This window comes from Procambarus clarkii, chromosome 19, assembly GCF_040958095.1.
Source record: "Procambarus clarkii isolate CNS0578487 chromosome 19, FALCON_Pclarkii_2.0, whole genome shotgun sequence".
Classification (NCBI taxonomy): domain Eukaryota; kingdom Metazoa; phylum Arthropoda; class Malacostraca; order Decapoda; family Cambaridae; genus Procambarus; species Procambarus clarkii.
Window position 1 is genome coordinate 43,360,116 of NC_091168.1, and position 19,439 is coordinate 43,379,554.

The following is a 19,439-nucleotide window of genomic DNA, read 5'->3' on the forward strand; positions in this document are numbered from 1 at the left end:
TATATGTAAATTTTTTTTTCTTTTTTTTTTTTGGCCAATTTTTTTTCTCGTTTGTTATCAAGGGATTTGCATGAAACTTGCACACCTTGCTCAATTGACTCCTATCTGCAAGGGTGCCAATTATGAACGAAATCTGTCGAAGTCAAGCTCAGCTACAGGTGGCCGAACTTGGATCTTTATTTTACTCTGGAAAGTAATTTACAACTTCAAGGCGTTTCTTAGCTTTCATTTATTAATCAATTTACATGCAAATTACACCTTATATGTAGAGTTTGTGCTTCTACAAACCTATTGAGACATTTTAGTCCAAAGTCCATTTGTTGATTTTATAAAAATTTATAAACATCATATATTGCATATTTTTGGAAGGGTAACTTTGAAAAATTATATTATTGCACTAAACACTTTCTTTGATAAAACAGATCAATACAATCTATTATTATGTGTTAGTTTAATATCTGAGTGTTATAGAAATGATTTTAGTTGACACATGTGTTCCCTGAAATTATTTGAAAATGTTGAAAATTCGTTGCATAATACGTTGTGTATTTCTTTTCTCCTTTTCTGTTTAGGGTGTGATGCTGAAACTTGGACCAGTTGCAGCTCTTTCTATAACCATTTCATAAATAAATTTATAAACAAATTGAACAATTTTACGAAACCCGTAATATGCCACCTTAAAAACTGGTATTACATTAGCAACTTTCCAAAACTCTGGCACTCTGCCTGACTCTATTGATTTATTAAATATGGTTGACAGTGGGTCACAAAGCTCCTCTTTGCATTCTTTAAGCACCCTGGCAAACACTTCATCCGGCCCTGGGGATTTGTTTGGTTTCAGTTTTACTATTTGTTTAAGAACATCTTCCGTGGTAACTGCTAAGCTTGTCAACCTGTCCTCGTCCCACCCACATAGACTTGTTCGGCTGAAGGCATATTGTTAAGTTCCTCTTTAGTAAATACAGATACAAAATATTTATTAAAAATACTACTCATCTCTTCATCACTATCTGTTATTTGACCTGTCTCAGTTTTTAATGGACCTATCCTTTCCCTAGTCTTAGTACGATATAACTGAAAAAACCCTTTGGATTTGTGTTTGCTTGCCCTGCTATGCGAACTTCATAGTTTTTTTTTCCTTTCCTTATCTCTTTTTTAACATTTCTAACCAGTTGTACGAATTCCTGTTCTAAAGTGACCTCCCCATTTTTAATCCTTTTGTACCAAGCTCTCTTTTTACCAATAAGGTTCTTCAAATTCTTTGTTATCCACTATGGGTCATTAGTATTCGATCTATTCAATTTGTATGGTATACTACGTTCCTGTGCTTTGTTTAGAATATTCTTAAATAAGTTATATATTGAATCCACATCAAAATCCCCATTTAAGTCACCTATCGCATGGTTCATGTCTCGCTCCAAGACCGGCCCACACCCCATAGCCAAGACTTTCCAATCAATTTGACCCAAAAAATTTCTTAGGCTATTAAAATCAGCTTTTCGAAAATCTGGCACTTTAACAGAATTTTCTCCTACTGGTCTATTCCATTCTATGCTAAATCTGATGTCTTTGTGATCACTGTTCCCTAGCTCACTCCCTATTTCGATGTCATTAATTTGTGTTTCCCTGTTAGTTAACACTAAATCTAAAATATTATTTTCACGTGTTGGTTCCTTAATGTGTTGCGTAAGAAGTTGCGAAACTTCGGGAAGAAACGAGGGAGGATATCAATATTAACGAGACCTCGTAGTGGAAAGTCGTTAAGGACAGGGGCCTTAAGAAGACCTTGACAAGGCTGCCTACAGATGCCATAAGGACAGCAAATTCATTTGCCGTGTTGGAGGACGAGTGCTGTGGTGAGCTGCAGTTCACTCGGAACGGAAATCAGCGAAGAGCGGCGGAGCTCAGGCCCGTCAGGGTGCTCAGAAAGTTAAGGAGGTACCGAAGCGAAGATTGGTTGTGAGAGATTCCCAGGTGAGGTATTTAGAAAGGACGTTTTGTGCCTGAGATAGGGGGCAACAGGTTAAGGGGCTGCTATCCGGGAGCTGGAATTGGAGATATTGTTGACAACATGAAAGATATTATCACGGGAAATGGGAGCAAACCCATTATTGAACCCACGCATGAAACAATCGAGGGACCCCACTTCCACCACGTTACACAGCAATTGGTTCCACAAATTAACAACCCTGTTACTGAACCAGTAATTACCCAAGTCTTTCCTATATCTAAACTTATCCAATTTATACCCATTGTTTCGTGTTCTGTCTTGTGTTGATACTTTTAATACCCTATTAATATCCCCCCTTGTTATGTCCGTTCATCCACTCTATCATGTCACCCCTAACTCTTCGCCTTTCCAGTGAATGCAACTTAAGCTTTGTTAATCTTTCTTCATATGAAAGATTTCTAATTTTGTGAATTAACTTGGTCATCCTACACTGGAAACGTTCAAGTGAATTTATGTCCATTCTATAGTACAGCGACCAAAACTGAACTGCATAATCTAAATAGGGCCTAACCAGAGCTAGATATAGCTGAAGAACCACACCAGGTGTCTTATTACTAACGCTTCGATTAATAAATCCCAGTATCCTATTTGCCTTATTACGAACATTCATGCATTGATCCTTTTGTTTTAAATTCTTACTAATCATAACTCCCAGATCCCTTTCGCAATGTCAACACCATCTAGCTCGTATCTTGTAACTCTATCATCATTACCTAACCTCAGAACTTTACATTTATCAGCATTAAACTGCATCTGCCAATGTTTTGACCATTTCAAAACCTTATTTAGATCAACTTGAAGTGATAGTGGTCTTCTTCTGTGTTAATTTCCTTACCGATTTTTGTATCATCAGTAATTTGCAGATGTGCTACTCAAACCTGAATCTAAATCATTTATATATATTATAAACAACAGTGGTGCCAAGACAAAGCCTTGAGGCACTCCACTATCAACATTATCCCACTCTGACTTAACCCCATTTATTCTAACTCTCTGTTTCCTTTGGAATAACCATGCCCTAATCCAACTTAGTATAGAACCCCCAATATCATGAGCCTCTATTTTTTTAATCAGTCTCTCAAGTGGCACTGTATCAAAAGCTTTGCTAAAGTCAAGGTACGCAACATCACAATCCTTACCACTATCACATGCCTCACCTATGCTGGAATAAAAAGATAAAACATAAGAACATAAAAACAAAGGTAACTGCAGAAGGCCTATTGGCCCATGCGAGGCAGCTCCTATCTATAACCACCCAATCCCACTCATACACTTGTCCAACCTGCGCTTGAAACAATCGAGGGACCCCACCTCCACCACGTTACGCAGTGATTGGTTCCACAAATCAACAACCCATTTACCGAACCAGTATTACCCAAGTCTTTCCTATATCTAAACTTATCCAATCTACACCGATTGTTTGTGTTCTGTCTTGTGTTGATACTTTTAATTAAATTAATACACTATTAATATCTCCTTTGTTATGTCCATTCATCCACTTGTAAACCTCTATCATGTCTTCCCTAACTTTCCGCCTTTCCAGTGAATGCAACTTAAGCTTTATTAATCTTTCTTCATATGAAAGATTTCTAATTTGGGGAATTAACTTAGTCATCCTACGCTGGACACGTTCAAGTGAATTTATATATATTCTATAGTACGGCGACCAAAACTGGACTGCATAATCTAAATGGGGCCTAACCAGAGCAAGATATAGCTGAAGAACCACACCAGGTGTCATGTTACTAACGCTTCGATTAACAAATCCCAGTGTCCTATTCGCCTTATTACGAACATTCATGCATTGATCCTTTTGTTTTAAATTCTTACTAATCATAACATCCAGATCCCTTTCGCAATCCGACTTCGCAATCTCAACACCATCTAGCTCGTATCTTGTAACTCTATCATCATTACCTAGCCGCAAAACTTTACATTTATTAGAATTAAACTGCATCATCCAGTCTTTTGACCATTTTAAAACTCTATTTAGATCAACTTGAAGTGATAGCGAGTCTTCTTTCGTGTTAATTTCCCTATCGATTTTTGTATCATCTCAAACTCAAATATCATCGATTTGCTACTCAAACCTGAATCTAAATCATTTATATATATTATAAACAACAGAAGTGCCAGGACAGAGCCCTGAGGTACTCCACTAACAACATTAACCCACTCTGACTTAACCCCATTTATACTAACTCTCTGTTTCCTTTGGAATAGCCATACCCTAATCCAACTTAATATAGCTCCCCAAATACCATGAGCTTCTATTTTTTAATTAGTCTTTCATGTGGCACTGTATCAAAAGCTTTGCTAATGTCAAGGTACACAACATCACAATCCTTACCACTATCAACTGCCTCAACTATGCTGGAGTAAAAAGTTAGCAAATTTGTTAAACATGAATGGCCATTTGTAAAACCATGTTGCGACTCATTTATTAATTTATGTTTTTCAAGATGCAGATGAATTGTATTTGCAATTATTGATTCAAGTAACTTCCCCACAATAGACGTTAGGCTATTTGGCCGATAGTTTGACGCAAGTGATCTATCTCCTTTCTTAAAAATTGGTACCACATTAGCTACCTTCCATGACTCTGGCACTCTGCCTAACTCTATTGATTTATTAAATATGGTAGACAGTGGCTCGGAAAGCTCCTCTTTGCATTCTTTAAGCACCCTGGTTGATTGATTTTGATTGTTGCCGCCGAAGGCGGCTAGTTTATTGTGCACCCCATACTCATCCTGTGAGCGGTAGCGCAAAAGCATTACAGAGGGCACAAAAGGTCTTTATCAGACCTCATCTTAGATTATTACATAAACAATTTCTTCAATCCTTCACACCTTATAGATACAATGTCAGCTAGTTAGAGAAATTGCTATTACAAGAGCTACATCTTTACAGTAAGTCATCATACATTAATGGTAGGTCTTATCGTTAATACATAATAGTTTGGCCAATGGGGATATTAAAGAGTCATAGGGGAGCTTCTGTTTATTATTAGTCCTCACAATACACTACTTGTTTCTGAATCTCATATGTCGTTCATCTACTGGAAGCAAAATGTGGGTACAGTGCAAGGATTTCAGGTAATTTATCCATGGTAATAAGATAGGTTGCCATATTATACAGAGTGAGCTTAGATCTATCTCTAAAAGGCTCAATTTTACAACAATCCAAGATATAGTGTTCGAGTGTGTGTCCCTGCCTATGTCCACACACTTTACACTTTACTTCATCTAGATCCCTATACAAGCCGAACTGCCAGAATACTTGTAGCAAAGTCTTATACGAGCTGTGACAACATCTGTTAGTCTACTGACTTTGTTACTTGCCCCATACACATGTTTTACTTCACACATTTCATTGTGATGAAAAATGGACCTACTAGTTCCAGTTTGCACTGTTCTACGTTCTTCAAGTCCATCTAGGAGTTCTCGTCTAATGACACTTTTAAGGGACCTATTTGATAACTCAAGATTCCATTCAATACTGTCTTTATTTACTGCAGCCTTAGCAAGGGCGTCAACTTTGTCATGTTCCTGCATGCCAATGTGAGAAGGAATCCACAACATTTTTATATTTACCCTCTTGCTAAGTATTCTTACATATCTACGTCTAGCTTCCAGGCAAACACTTCATCCGGCCCTGGGGATTTGTTTGGTTTTAGTTTTACTATTTGTTTAATTACATCCTCCCTGGTAACTGCTAAACTAGTCAACCTGTCTTCATCCCCACCCACATATAATGGTTCAGCTGAAGGCATATTGTTAAGTTCTTCTTTAGTAAATACAGATATAAAACATTTGTTAAAAATACTACTCATCTCTTCTTCGTTAGCATTACAACATTAACATTAACTTAACTCTTCTCCGTTAACTGACCTGTCTCGATTTTTAATGGACCTATCCTGTCCCTAACCTTTGTTCGATATAACTGAAAAAAACTTTTAGGATTTGCCTTTGCTTGGCCTGCTATACGAACTTCATAGTTTCTTTTTGCTCTCCTTATCTCTTTTTTAACATTTCTAACCAGTTGTGCGAATTCTTGTTCAAAACTGACTTCCCCATTCTTAATCCCTTTGTACCAAGCTCTCTTTCTACGTATAAGGTTTTTCAGATCCTTTGTTATTCATTTCGGGACATTTGTGTTTGATCTATTCAATTTGTGAGGCATAGTACTTTCCTGTGCTTTGCGTAAAATATTTGTAATTAAGTTAAGAGCATAAGAACAAAGGCAACCGCAGAAGGCCCATTGGCCACGAGGCAGCTCCTATCTATAACCACCCAATCCCACTCATATATATGTCCAACCCGCGCTTGAAACAATCGAGGGACCCCAATTCCACCACGTTACGCGGCAATTGGTTCCACAAATCAAAAGCTGTTTTATACCTCTGAATCAGTCTTCACTCCTAACTCGACCAACAACATTTCCTCAGGTGCTAATACAAATAATGGGATTATTTCCATTTCCAGCCATAATATCATTCATGTTGTTTATAATGTCACCAATTCCAGCTCCGGGATAGCAAACCCTTAACCTGTTCCCCCTATTTCTAGCACAAAACGTTTTGTCTAAGTACCTCACCTGGGAATCTCCCACAACCAAAATTTGCTTAGATGCCTCCTTAACTTTCTGAGCACCTTGAGGGGCTTGTGCTTCATTGCTCTTCTTTGATTTCCTTTTCGAGTGAACTGCAGGCTCACCACAGCACTCGTCTTCCACCACGGCAAATGAATTTGTAGTCGTTAGGGCGTCTGTAGGCAGCCTTGTCAAGGTCTTCTTAAGACCCTTGTCCTTTACGACTTTCCACGACGAGGTCTTTTTAATATTGGCCTCCTCCTTCGTTTCTTCTTGATGTTATTTCAGCTGTCGTACCTCCTCGACATAATTCTGTCGTACTATGAATCGTACTCCGTACGAATTCTGTCGTACGGAGATATTTCTCTCTCTGCACTCAGAACTGCATCTAGATTTATCAGTTCCTTCCTTACATTATTACTTCCTTACATTATTACTAATCCTTACATTATTGCTATAATAATATTACTACGGTTATTACTACCTATTATTACTATGTTATTCGAGATGAAGACGCATGGTATTTGCAGTTATTGATTCAAGTAACTTTCCCACAATCGACGTTTAGATAATTTGCCGATAGTTGGACGCAAGTGATCTATCTTCTTTCTTGAAAATTGGTACCAAATTAGAAACTTTCCACGACTCTGAAACTCTGCCTGACTCTAATGATTTTTTAAATATGGTAGACAATGCTCGCAAAACTCCTTTTCGCATTCGTTAGACATACTGCTAAACGTACTCGAATATGTGAAAGTTGTGGGTCAATATGTGTTGAAATCCAGTCACAAAAAAATATCACCTTCCCCCACAAATATATATAGACAAATATATATAGATATGTCCTGGGGACCATTCAGGCTTGTTCGCATTTGTGTTCCTCACGTGTGCCCCAAAGAATGAGGTGATTTGGTAAAATGCTATGCCCAAGATAACTATCCGAGTGCCGGCGGTGGGGTGGTTCATATAGCCTCGGCTATCACCTCATTATGTCCGGTCGTGATGGTCAAGTGGATTAAGGCGTCTTGTACATACCAGATGCGTTGCTTCTGGGAGTATGGGTTCGAGTCACTTCTGGGGTGTGAGTTTTCAGTTGCATATGTCCTGGGGACCATTCAGGCTTGTTCGCATATATAGATATGTTAATGACAGCCTTGATGTTACCTTGAGACGGTTTCTGGGCTTTGCGTCCTCGCGGCCCAGTCCCCGACCAGGCGTTCTCTTTGCTGGACTGGTCAACCATAGAGTTTGAAACCTGTAAATAAATCGGCCAAAACAAATAACAGTCACTACTTCTGCCAACTGTGGCTTAATAACATGTTGACCCATTTCGTTCCAACTTCTCATGCTTAGTGCCGGATATACATTCTCCAAGATGTAGAAGTCACAACAACATCCGCATAAAAAAATAAAGGAGAAAAATGTAGTTGTCAACTTTCAGACAAAGAGACATAACAACAATTGCAATTGAGCAATGTATTTATATGATATATAATAAATACTGCATAATAACATACTCATTATTATGGGAGAAATCTGACCCTCCAGGTGTCATCAGCTGAATACCAACTTTGGAAACCTTTCTTATTAATGATTTTCTTCTTTGTGCATCGGAGATGTGCTTGCATTTCTTTATTCCTAATTGCCAGTAAATAGGAGATGTTATCGTTAATATCAGTGCTGGTTGCCGCCTGTCGTGCACGCATGAATTTAACAAAATCATTTCTTAACACATTCCGATGAAATTTTCACTACGTTGATACCAAATAACGGAAGATTCATTTAGATTGTTTTCACTATATTTCATATTTGGAAAAATCTCCAGTCACCAGGCCCCTTAAGTTACTCTTTAGTAAATACAGAGATAAAATATTTATTAAAAATTCTACTCATCTCTTTGTCATTATCAGTTATCTGCCCTGTCTCCGTTTTTAATGGACCTATCCTTTCCCTAATCTTTGTTTGATATAACTGAAAAAACCTTTAGGATTTGTCTTTGCCCTCCCTGCTATGAGAACTTCATAGTTTATTTTTGACCGCATTTCTTGTCTTAACATTTCTAACCAGTAGGACGACTTCTTGCTTTGAACCGTCTTCCCCACTCTTAATCCTTTTGTACCAAGCTCTCTTCCTACCTATAAGGTTCAAAGCAAAAATTGTTATCCACTTCCGATCTTTATTATTCGATCTATTCAAATTTGCATGGTATACTACGTTTCTGTGCTAGGTGTAGAAAATTTTTAAATAAGTTACATTTTGAATCCACATCGAAATCCCTTCCTACATCACCGATCGCTTTGGTTCACGTCTCACTCTATGACCGGTCCACCCTTCTTGCCCAGGACATTCCAATCTATTTCACCTAAACAATTTCTTAGGTGAAATAAAATCAGATAGAGAGAACATCCTTTCCTTACTCAACTTTCTGACTATGGAAAATCATTATCAAGAGGAACAGAGAGTCGACATCACGACTAAGCATCTTACAGGAGGGATGCAGTCGTTGCATTTAAACGATGTCCTGAGATTGACATCAGATAAGGAAGAGAAGGGAAGAGTGATGGAGATAAGGAAGAGAAGGCCAAACGATGTTGTTGTTATAGATTCAGCTACTGGGAACAAAAATATTCAAGTAGCACGGACTATGGTGACTTACCTCGCACAGGAGCCGGCCTGTAATTGAGGTGGAAGGCCAAACGACACGGACACTTTTTATTAGATCGACGGCAGGAGGACAGAGACTACAGAGAGGTCTCACTTTTTTTCTTTCTTCCTCTCTGCTTTCACACAACTTGATAATGGTCTAGGACATACCGAAAGTCGTCTTCTGCATTGTGTTTTGGTCATCACTGGAAACCTTATTATATATTTTTTATAAAAGCAAAGAGTTAGGGAAGACATGACGAAGTAAACAAGTGGATGAATGGGCATAAAAAGGGGATATTACCTATGTATAATATATATCAACACACAATAGAAAAGGAAATAAGTGATATAAACTTGACAAGTTTAGAATGAGGAAAGATGTGGGTAAATGCTGGTTCGGTAACAGGTATGTTACCGAACCAGCAGGGATCTATTAGGCTACTGTGTAACATAATAGTTTCACATCCCTGTTACCGAACCTACATCTTTCCTCATTCTAAACTTATAAAGTTTATATCACTTATTTCCTTTTCTATTGTGTGTTGATATATATTATACAAAATGCTGGTTCGGTAACAGGGATGTGAAACTATTACGTTACACAGTAGCCTAATAGATCCCTGCTGGTTCGGTAATATACCTGTTACCGAACCAGCATTTACCCAGGTCTTTCCTCATTCTAAACTTATCAAATTTATATCACTTATTTCCTTTTCAATTGTGTGTTTACATTCTGCTACTGTGTAGCATAATAGTAATAGTTCATAAAATATTTGGGTCAAGGTTTTAAATCGAGGTGGGGGTTTCCTCCTTTTCCCTTGAATATTTGTCTCTTCTGTTTAGTACACTGGTTTTAGTCTTATAATAACATTATCTTGGTGGTGGATGTAGATGCAGAATGTTCACTAGTGTTGCTCTGTGGCGACTTTTGATATTTGCATGTATTTTCTTCTTGATTTGCTGCTTAATCTGTGAAAAACTTGAAGGTATTTTAGCCTGTACCGCCAGCAATCAAAGACAGCATTCAGAGATCCTTTCAGAATAACCTACAGTGTAGAACAAGCGGATAATGTAGAACAGTGGATAATGTAGTCAAGATTGTAGAGAAAATGGACCTGAAATGGACCATTAAAAACAAAGGGGAAGACAGACCATATCCACACTTTCGATAGCCTCCTCCATGGGAAGAATCGAATCTAAAGATAATCATTGAAAGATTACCAGTTAAAAAATCAGCATGTGACCCGCAGAGGCTCACGGAAGTAATAGAACAACAAATGGAAAATATCTCTAACCCTACAACGACTCACATCTTCACAGACGAATCAGTTGATCAAGGAAAAGGTTCTACTGGGGCAGCAGTTTACAGTACCAACCATAAAGCTTACTGGAGCATGAATGGTGCTCAACATTGCAAACAGAATTATATGGCCTGAAGGAGGCAATAAACTATACAATTGAGAATAATTTACATGTCATACAGACTCTAAATCTTCGCTCCAGGCATTGTTATCCAGTCAGCACAGAGATAATATACAACTCCTCACAGAAATTCAACATATAGGATAAGAAGCCCATAATCGAGGGCTGTCAATCACCCTAAATTGGATACCAAGTCACATTGGCATAGATGGTAATGAAAAGGCAGACTCACTAGCAAAAACTGCCGCTGCTCTACCTGTTGTAAAGGTTCAAATACCTCCAAGTTTCTCACAGATAAAGGAGCAAATCAAGAAGAAAATATTCTCAACTAACAAAAGTCGCCACAGAGCCAAAGAAGCGGAAGGAAGATCCACTACTACGGAAGATCGCGATATGGTACGAACAAGCCACTGGTTACTCCTCTTTCAAGCCTAGCAAAAAGATATCCAGAGACATTGCAGTAGCCATAGACAGACTCAGACTTGGTTACAAGTGCTGCTGGCACTTGTAGCCAATAGTTAAAGAGTGTCACATCTGTGAAACAGAAGCAGAGGCGCCACTGTTGCACTACTTACTGGAATGTGAGGCTACTGAAGCCCTGCGCATCAAACTTAAGGGGGCGATAGTTAGGGTTCATAAAAGTTGTTCTAGTGCAATGAAAATTTATTGACGTGTTACACGTGAAGAGGGCTGCAAGTGGTCCAAGTTTCAGCATCGCAGCCTAAATAGAGAGGGAAAAAAAAAAAAAAAACTTTTTTTAACCATTTTTTTACATGTTTTAAAGTTGATATAACAAATACAAATATCAACTGATATTATTTCTATGATACTCAGCTATCACAATACTATATAATAAAGGTTGTCTAGTGGCATTATTATCCCAAACCTATTTAGTGCAATAATACAAATTTTCAAAGTTCACCCAAAAAATTATGCAACAAAATGATGTTTATAAATATATATAAAATCAATAAATGATCTTAGGGGAAATATATAACTTGAGTTTTTAGAGGCACAGACTCTACATATAATGTGCAAGTTCCATGTAAATTGAATAATAAATAAAAAAGTTATTCAACCATATAGTTGCAAATTAGTTACCTGTAAAAAATGAAGGTCAAAGTTCAGCCACCTTTGGCTGAGGTTGATGAACTACCAATTTCAATCAAAATTACCACCCTTGTAGATTGGCATTCCTTCAGTAAGGTGTGTAAGTTCCATGAAGATTGCCTGATAAAAAAAAAAAAAAAAAAAAATTATTAAAAAAAAAAAAATAAAAAAAAAAAATAAAAAAAATTAAAAAAAAGACAGCAGCTTTATATTTACAATTATTTATGATATAGTATCAAGATATAAAACATAATACATACTAACCTAATATAATTGGTCTGAAATATGCAACATCTTGCAACATCAAGAGGGAGAACGTCTTGAGTTGCAGGTCTAAGATCTTGAGTGGCAGGTGCCGCAGGTGGTGTGGCAGGTGCCGCAGGTGGTGTGGCATGTGCAGCAGGAGGTGTGGCAGGTGCCACAGAGGTGTGGCAGGTGCCACAGGAGGTGTGGGTGCCTGGGTGTGAGGCGAGGTAGTGTGTTGTGGGGGCGGGAGGCTGCCCTCTCTCTTCACTCAAGGGAACTCTTGTTTTGCCTCAGTGTGGCTTTACGCTCCTTCTTTACTTGGCTAACGCGTAGAGCTCTTGCCTTTAGAGCTTTCTTCTTGTCCGATACTATATCCATTGTGCAGTATATGCAAGAAAATACGATCTGTGCGAGCGCGTCAGGCATGCGACCGCCGGCACAGACACTGAGAGGGTGACTAAGCCAGTAAATCGGATTATAGCCCCTCCCTCTCACAGAAGACAGTTGCCAGCGAGTGTGTTTATAATTTGTATATGCATAACAAGATATTCTCCACTCTATTGCGAAATACTAGACGCTTACAACGTATGACGCATCACCCTACGGCGCACCCGAGCCGCGAGGACCAGATTTCGGGCAATTGCGGCTGGAAAATTTGCTGTAATTACGTTATTTATTATCATAACATTAAACGGTTTGCACCACGGTGTTGCCAGAACGTTGTAGTATTTTTATAAATTTTTCGTGTTTGGCCGAATTTTTTCGGCCAAACAATGATAACGCCAACTTAATATTAATCCAACGACAGCAGCTGCATTAGATGCACAATCCACCGCGACTACAATGATTAGAAAAGGCGTTGAGGAATGGGACTTCTGCATCTACATTCGCCACCAAGATAATGTTAATGAAATAAGATTAAAACCAGTGCACTAAAACAGAAGCGATAAATAAGTAAGGAAAAAGGAGAAATCCCCTCCTCCATTTCAAACTTGGACCCTAATATCACAGAAGCAAGGTTATCAGGTATAACCAAACTCTATTACGGGCTCACAATAGCCCGTGCTACATGGACACTTTGTCCAGAGAAGCTAAATCTGAAACAACAACAACGGTAAAGCAGTGGCAGTTTTTGCTAGTAAGTCTGCCCTTTCATTACCATCTATACCAATGTGACTTGTACTCCAATTTAGGGTAATTGACAGCTCAAGATTGTGGGCTTTTCCTATATGTACGATTTCTGTGATGAATTGTATATGATTTCTATGCTAGCTGGATAACAATGCCTGGAGAGTCGACATGCATGATGACATGATGTAAATTATTCTCAATTGTATAATTTATTGCCTTTTTCAGGGTATATTATTCTGTGTGCAAAGTTGAACACCCACTATTCATGCTCCAGTAACTTCATGGGTGTAAGTGTAAACTGCTAAACAAGCAGAACTTCATTCTTAATCAACTGATCCATCTGTGAAGATGTGTGTAGTTGCAAATCTTGAGATGGTATCCGTTTGTTTTTCTTTGACAGTTTTGAGCCTCTGCAAAGCAAACTTGTCTTAGTCTTGTTTCAATAACGTTATAAAGTCACAATAACGTGGCTGAAATATGTTGACCAAACCACACACTAGAAATATAAGGGAAGACGACGTTTCGGTCCGTCCTGGATCATTCTCACAATCGACTTGAGCAGCTGCATTATATGTAAAATCCACAGGAACTACAATAGTTAGAAAGGCAGTTGAAGAATGGATAACACTTGTGAACACTGCTTCCATATCCGCCACCACCATAACGTTATTAATATTGACAAACCACACACTAGAAAGTAAAGGGACGACGACGTTTCGGTCCGTCCTGGATCATTCACACAATCGACTAGTGTGTGGTTTGGTCAATATTAATAACGTTATTGTGGTGGCGGATATGGAAGCAGTGTTCTTCAACTGCCTTTCTAACTATTATAGTTGCTGTGGATTTTACATCTAATCCAGCTGCTCTCGTTGGATGAATGTTGAGTTTGTTGCGCAGGGCTGCAGTTGCTTCACATTCCAATAAGTAAAATAACATATTTTCTTGCATCATTGAGGTTAACCAATAGACAAATTTAAAAAAAAATTATTACAGTTTATTATTTAAAGTTTATTACACAAAAATTTTATAAAATTATCAATAGCCAATTTCTAGTCAGGAGTTACCAGGCATCACACTCAATATCCGGATCATTGCCATTATATACCTTATTCCTGGTACCCCGCCTACCAAACCATCTCTCGTGGTTGCTGTCAATGTAGCCAAAGCGTTCGTCACTACTTACATCACGCTCGCCTCTACCATTTCCACCACGTTCGACATCTCTATTACTGTAATTAATGAATTTTCTGCCTTTGTATGCACTCCGTTTGTTAGTACGATCGCCAAGACGGTAGCCAGTGCGGTCTTTTCCACGATAGCCACTTCTGTAGACTCTGTTGTAGTCAAGCCGATCTTTTATGTCGCCACTACCTAAATATCGGGAAGATAATACAACTCATTAATTACTATATTTCATAGTAGAACAACAAATACATGGATAATGACATCACTAGATACATTAATGTGAAAATGTTCAAAGCTAAGAAGTCAACCTTTCCATAAGAGAAAACTTGCAAAGAAAATCTAATGTCATGACATACCAGCTGATCCGCCATCCATGGTGATTCCTATTGGTCGGCCATGAAAACGAAAACCATTGTACTGCTTGAGAGCTTGAAGTGCATGTGCTTCTCGGGCAAAGACAATATACGCTGTACCTAATGACTTTCCCAAGTTATCATTGTTAACTGCTGCATTTATAATGGTTCCAAATTCAGCAAACAGCTCCTGAAAAAGATTGAAGATTCTGTATTGGAGAACAAGTACATATTTAAAAACAGGTTGAGAATAGCTTGAGTTACACCACCTTATTGTTGTGCGTTTTACACGCACTACACTACAATAATAATAATGAACTACAATACAATAATAATATGAACTAATATTTCAAGTTCATATTAGAGTTAACTGATGCGCTAGAAATCCTATTACTGCAGAATTCTCTCATAACTTTCTTTCATTCATATTCAATATTCTTTGACTCACATAAATTTCTGCGTCTGTTACTGTATATCGCAGGTTAGATATGAGGACTTTGGCCGATTCACCCAACTTATGATTGCGGAATCCTTCCCTCTTGTGCATGGTGTTGCTCCTTCTGCAATTGTCCTGTAAAACGTGATTTTTTTTTTAATATATAACATGGTTTCATCGAGTAAGAATTCTTAAAAACTCAATGAAAAATGATTTAGACAAAAATAGGAAATCATTCAAGCAGAACTAGTAATATAAAAGTTAACGTTCCTCTAATCCGGAATATTATGCCTCTGATTCACTAACTCAGATATAGTTAACATATTAAGAATCATAAAAACTCCATCATTAGAAATGATTGAAATAGGTTACTTTACATTTTGTAGTTATTAGTTGAAATTTAATGTTTACTAATTATCTCAGATTAATATAAGGAAAGCGTAACTTACTTTGTCTGTCATATCCTTGCATTGACTTGCCACGACCACAGTGCTCAAAACAGACATCCTTTGAGGATCTTCTGAACGGTCTCGACATGTTCTTGAACCAACCATATTCATTCGAGTCTTAATATAGTCTTCCAGGCTCATATCAATATCAGCTGCCATGTTTGGAGGTAGAAATGACAGGATGTATCCTTAACTGAATGGATAACCAACACACTATCTTCTAGCCAGTTTACACACAGTCCGATCGACGTTTTTCTGCCAGATTTTCAGATCTATTTATGTTAAAACACCTCACCTCTACATGTACCTAACGAAATGGAAATAAACAAATCCACAAGGGCCGTGACGAGGATTCGAACCTGCGTCCGGGAGCATCCCAGACACTGCCTTAATCGACTGATGTATCACGTTAGTGTGATTTCTGTGTGAAATGGAAATATTTATGAAATCATCATCGGTTGCAGTCAATTGTATTGGTTTACCGGTTCACCATAGCCCGTGCTACATAGAAATTTTAGTTACTAAATTATAAAAAAGTTCCTTTTAGAGTAGATCAATCTAAAACAACAATAACAACTTGCAATGAAGAAAATCGATAATAAGAACATAAGAACAAAGGTAACGGCAGAAGGCCTATTGGCCCATACGATACAGCTCCTATTTATAACCACCCAATCCCATTCATATACATGTCCAACCCACGCTTGAAAAAATCGAGGGACTCGATTTTTTGGGACATCTTTTGGGACTTGGTGGGACATCTCCACCACGTTATGCGGTAATTGAGTCCACAAATCAACAACCCTGTTACCGAATCAGTATTTACTCAAGTCTTTCCTAAATCTAAACTTATCCAATTTATACCCATTGTTTCGTGTTCTGTCTTGTGTTGATACTTTTAATAGACTATTATTATCCCCCCTGTTATGTTCATTTATCCACTTGTAAACCTCTATCATGTCACCCTTAACTCTTCGCCTTTCCAGTGAATGCAATTTAGGCTTTGGTAATCTTTCTTCATATGAAAGATTTCTAATTTGGGGAATTAACTTTGTCATCCTACGCTGGACATGTTCAAGTGAATTTATATTCATTCTATAGTAAGGCGACCAAAACTGAACATAAGAACATAGGAAAAAAGGTAATTGCAGAAGGCCTATTGGCCCATACGAGACCACCTATCTATAACAGTAGATCTATCTATCTATAACTTCTACACTAACAGTAGAAGTCTAAGAAATAAAATTAACGAATTAAATGCTCTTGTCTGCACAGAAAAAATAGATATTATTGCACTTACCGAAACGTGGATGAATGTAGAAAATAGAGAACTATTAGCTGAATATCAAATATATGGATTTAAACTATTTCACACAGATAGATATATTAGACGAGGAGGTGGAGTAGCCATATATGTTAGGGACAATTTGAAATGTAGTCTCAAAGAGGGAATCAAAACAGAGCCACACACAGAAACTATTTGGATTGAATTAAACGAAAAAGCTAATAATATTATAATAGGAGTAATATATAGGCCACCAAATTTAGACAGAATGGAAGCAAAGCATCTATGGGATGAAATATCTAGAGCATCTAGATCTAACAGTATTTATGTCATGGGTGACTTTAATTTTAGCGGAATAAACTGGTTGAACAAAACAGGGAATAGTGAAGCAGAAGATTTTCTAGAATTAATTGACGATTGCTTTCTTACGCAACACATTAAGGAACCAACACGGGAAAATAATATTTTAGATTTAGTGTTAACTAACAGGGAAACGCAAATTAATGACATCGAAATAGGGAGTGAGCTAGGGAGCAGTGATCACAAAGAAATCAGATTTAGCATAGAATGGAATAGACCAGTAGGAGAAAATTCTGTTAAAGTGCCAGATTTTCGTAAAGCTGATTTTAATAGCATAAGAAATTTTTTGGGTCAAATTGATTGGAAAGTCTTGGGTATGGGGTGTGGGCCGGTCTTGGAGCGAGACATGAACCCAGCGATAGGTGACTTAAATGGGGATTTCGATGTGGATTCAATATATAACTTATTTAAGAATATTCTAAACAAAGCACAGGAACGTAGTATACCATACAAATTGAATAGATCGAATACTAATGACCCAAAGTGGATAACAAAGAATTTGAAGAACCTTATAGGTAAAAAGAGAGCTTGGTACAAAAGGATTAAAAATGGGGAGGTCACTTTAGAACAGGAATTCGTACAACTGGTTAGAAATGTTAAAAAAGAGATAAGGAAAGCAAAAAGAAACTATGAAGTTCGCATAGCAGGGCAAGCAAAGACAAATCCTAAAGGGTTTTTTCAGTTATATCGTACTAAGACTAGGGAAAGGATAGGTCCATTAAAAACTGAGACAGGTCAAATAACAGATAGTGATGAAGAGATGAGTAGTATTTTTAATAAATATTTTGTATCTGTATTTACTAAAGAGGAACTTAACAATATGCCTTCAGCCGAACAAGTCTATGTGGGTGGGGACGAGGACAGGTTGACGAGTTTAACAGTTACCAGGGAGGATGTTCTTAAACAAATAGTAAAACTCAAACCAAACAAATCCCCAGGGCCGGATGAAGTGTTTGCCAGGGTGCTTAAAGAATGCAAAGAGGAGCTTTGTGACCCACTGTCAACCATATTTAATAAATCATTAGAGTCAGGCAGAGTGCCAGAGTTTTGGAAAGTTGCTAATGTGATACCAGTTTTTAAGAAAGGAGATAGATCACTTGCGTCTAACTATCGACCAATTAGCCTAACGTCTATTGTGGGAAAGTTACTCGAATCTATAATAGCAAATAAAATTCGTCTTCATCTTGAAAAACATAAATTAATAATTGAGTCGCAACATGGTTTTATAAATGGCCGTTCATGTTTAACAAATTTGTTATCTTTTTATTCTAGCATTGTTGAGGCAGTTGATAGTGGTAAGGATTGCGATGTTGTATACCTTGACTTTAGCAAAGCTTTTGATACAGTGCCACATGAAAGACTGATTAAAAAGATAGAGTCTCATGGTATTGGGGGGTGCTATATTAAGCTGGATTAGGGCATGGCTATACCAAAGGAAACAGAGAGTTAGTATAAATGGAATCAAGTCAGAGTGGGAAAATGTTGTAAGTGGAGTGCCTCAAGGCTCTGTCCTGGGACCTCTGTTGTTTATAATATATATAAATGATTTAGATTCAGGTTTGAGTAGCAACATTTGCAAATTTGCCGATGATACGAAAATCGGTAGGGAAATTAATTCGGAGGAGGACTCACTATCACTTCAAGTTGATCTAGATAGGGTTTTGAAATGGTCAAAGGATTGGCAGATGCAGTTTAATGCTGATAAATGTAAAGTTCTGAGGTTAGGTAATGATGATAGAGTTACAAGATACGAGCTAGATGGTGTTGTGATTGCGAAGTCGGATTGCGAAAGGGATCTGGGAGTTATGATTAGTAAGAATTTAAAACAAAAGGATCAATGCATAAATGTTCGTAATAAGGCAAATCGGACACTTGGATTTATTAATCGCAGCGTTAGTAACAAGACACCTGGTGTGGTTCTCAAGCTATATCTTGCTCTAGTTAGGCCCCATTTAGAATATGCAGTTCAGTTTTGGTCGCCATATTATAGAATGGATATAAATTCACTTGAACGTGTCCAGCGTAGGATGACTAAGTTAATTCCCCAAATTAGAAATCTTTCATATGAAGAAAGATTAACAAAGCTTAAGTTGCATTCACTGGAAAGGCGAAGAGTTAGGGGTGACATGATAGAGGTTTACAAGTGGATGAATGGACATAACCGGGGGGATATTAATAGGGTATTAAAAGTATCAACACAGGACAGAACACG

At 37.7% G+C, this 19,439-nt stretch overlaps 1 protein-coding gene and 1 long non-coding RNA gene across 2 annotated transcripts; both read right to left on the reverse strand.

Annotated features, from left to right (window-relative positions):
* Window positions 1-11,282: 11,282 nt before the first annotated feature.
* On the reverse strand, window positions 11,283-12,764 carry LOC138366514 (uncharacterized). The gene is made up of 3 exons (XR_011229151.1): window positions 12,044-12,764; window positions 11,771-11,899; window positions 11,283-11,390 (listed from the first exon to the last, which is right to left on the reverse strand). It is a non-coding gene; the product is annotated as an uncharacterized lncRNA (long non-coding RNA).
* A 1,455-nt stretch (window positions 12,765-14,219) lies between these two features.
* On the reverse strand, window positions 14,220-15,741 carry LOC138366463 (aly/REF export factor 2-like). The gene is made up of 4 exons (XM_069327513.1): window positions 15,583-15,741; window positions 15,146-15,268; window positions 14,701-14,887; window positions 14,220-14,530 (listed from the first exon to the last, which is right to left on the reverse strand). The coding sequence occupies exons 1-4, from the start codon at window positions 15,739-15,741 to the stop codon at window positions 14,220-14,222; spliced, it is 780 nt and encodes a 259-aa protein (XP_069183614.1).
* Between the last annotated feature and the right edge of the window lie 3,698 nt (window positions 15,742-19,439).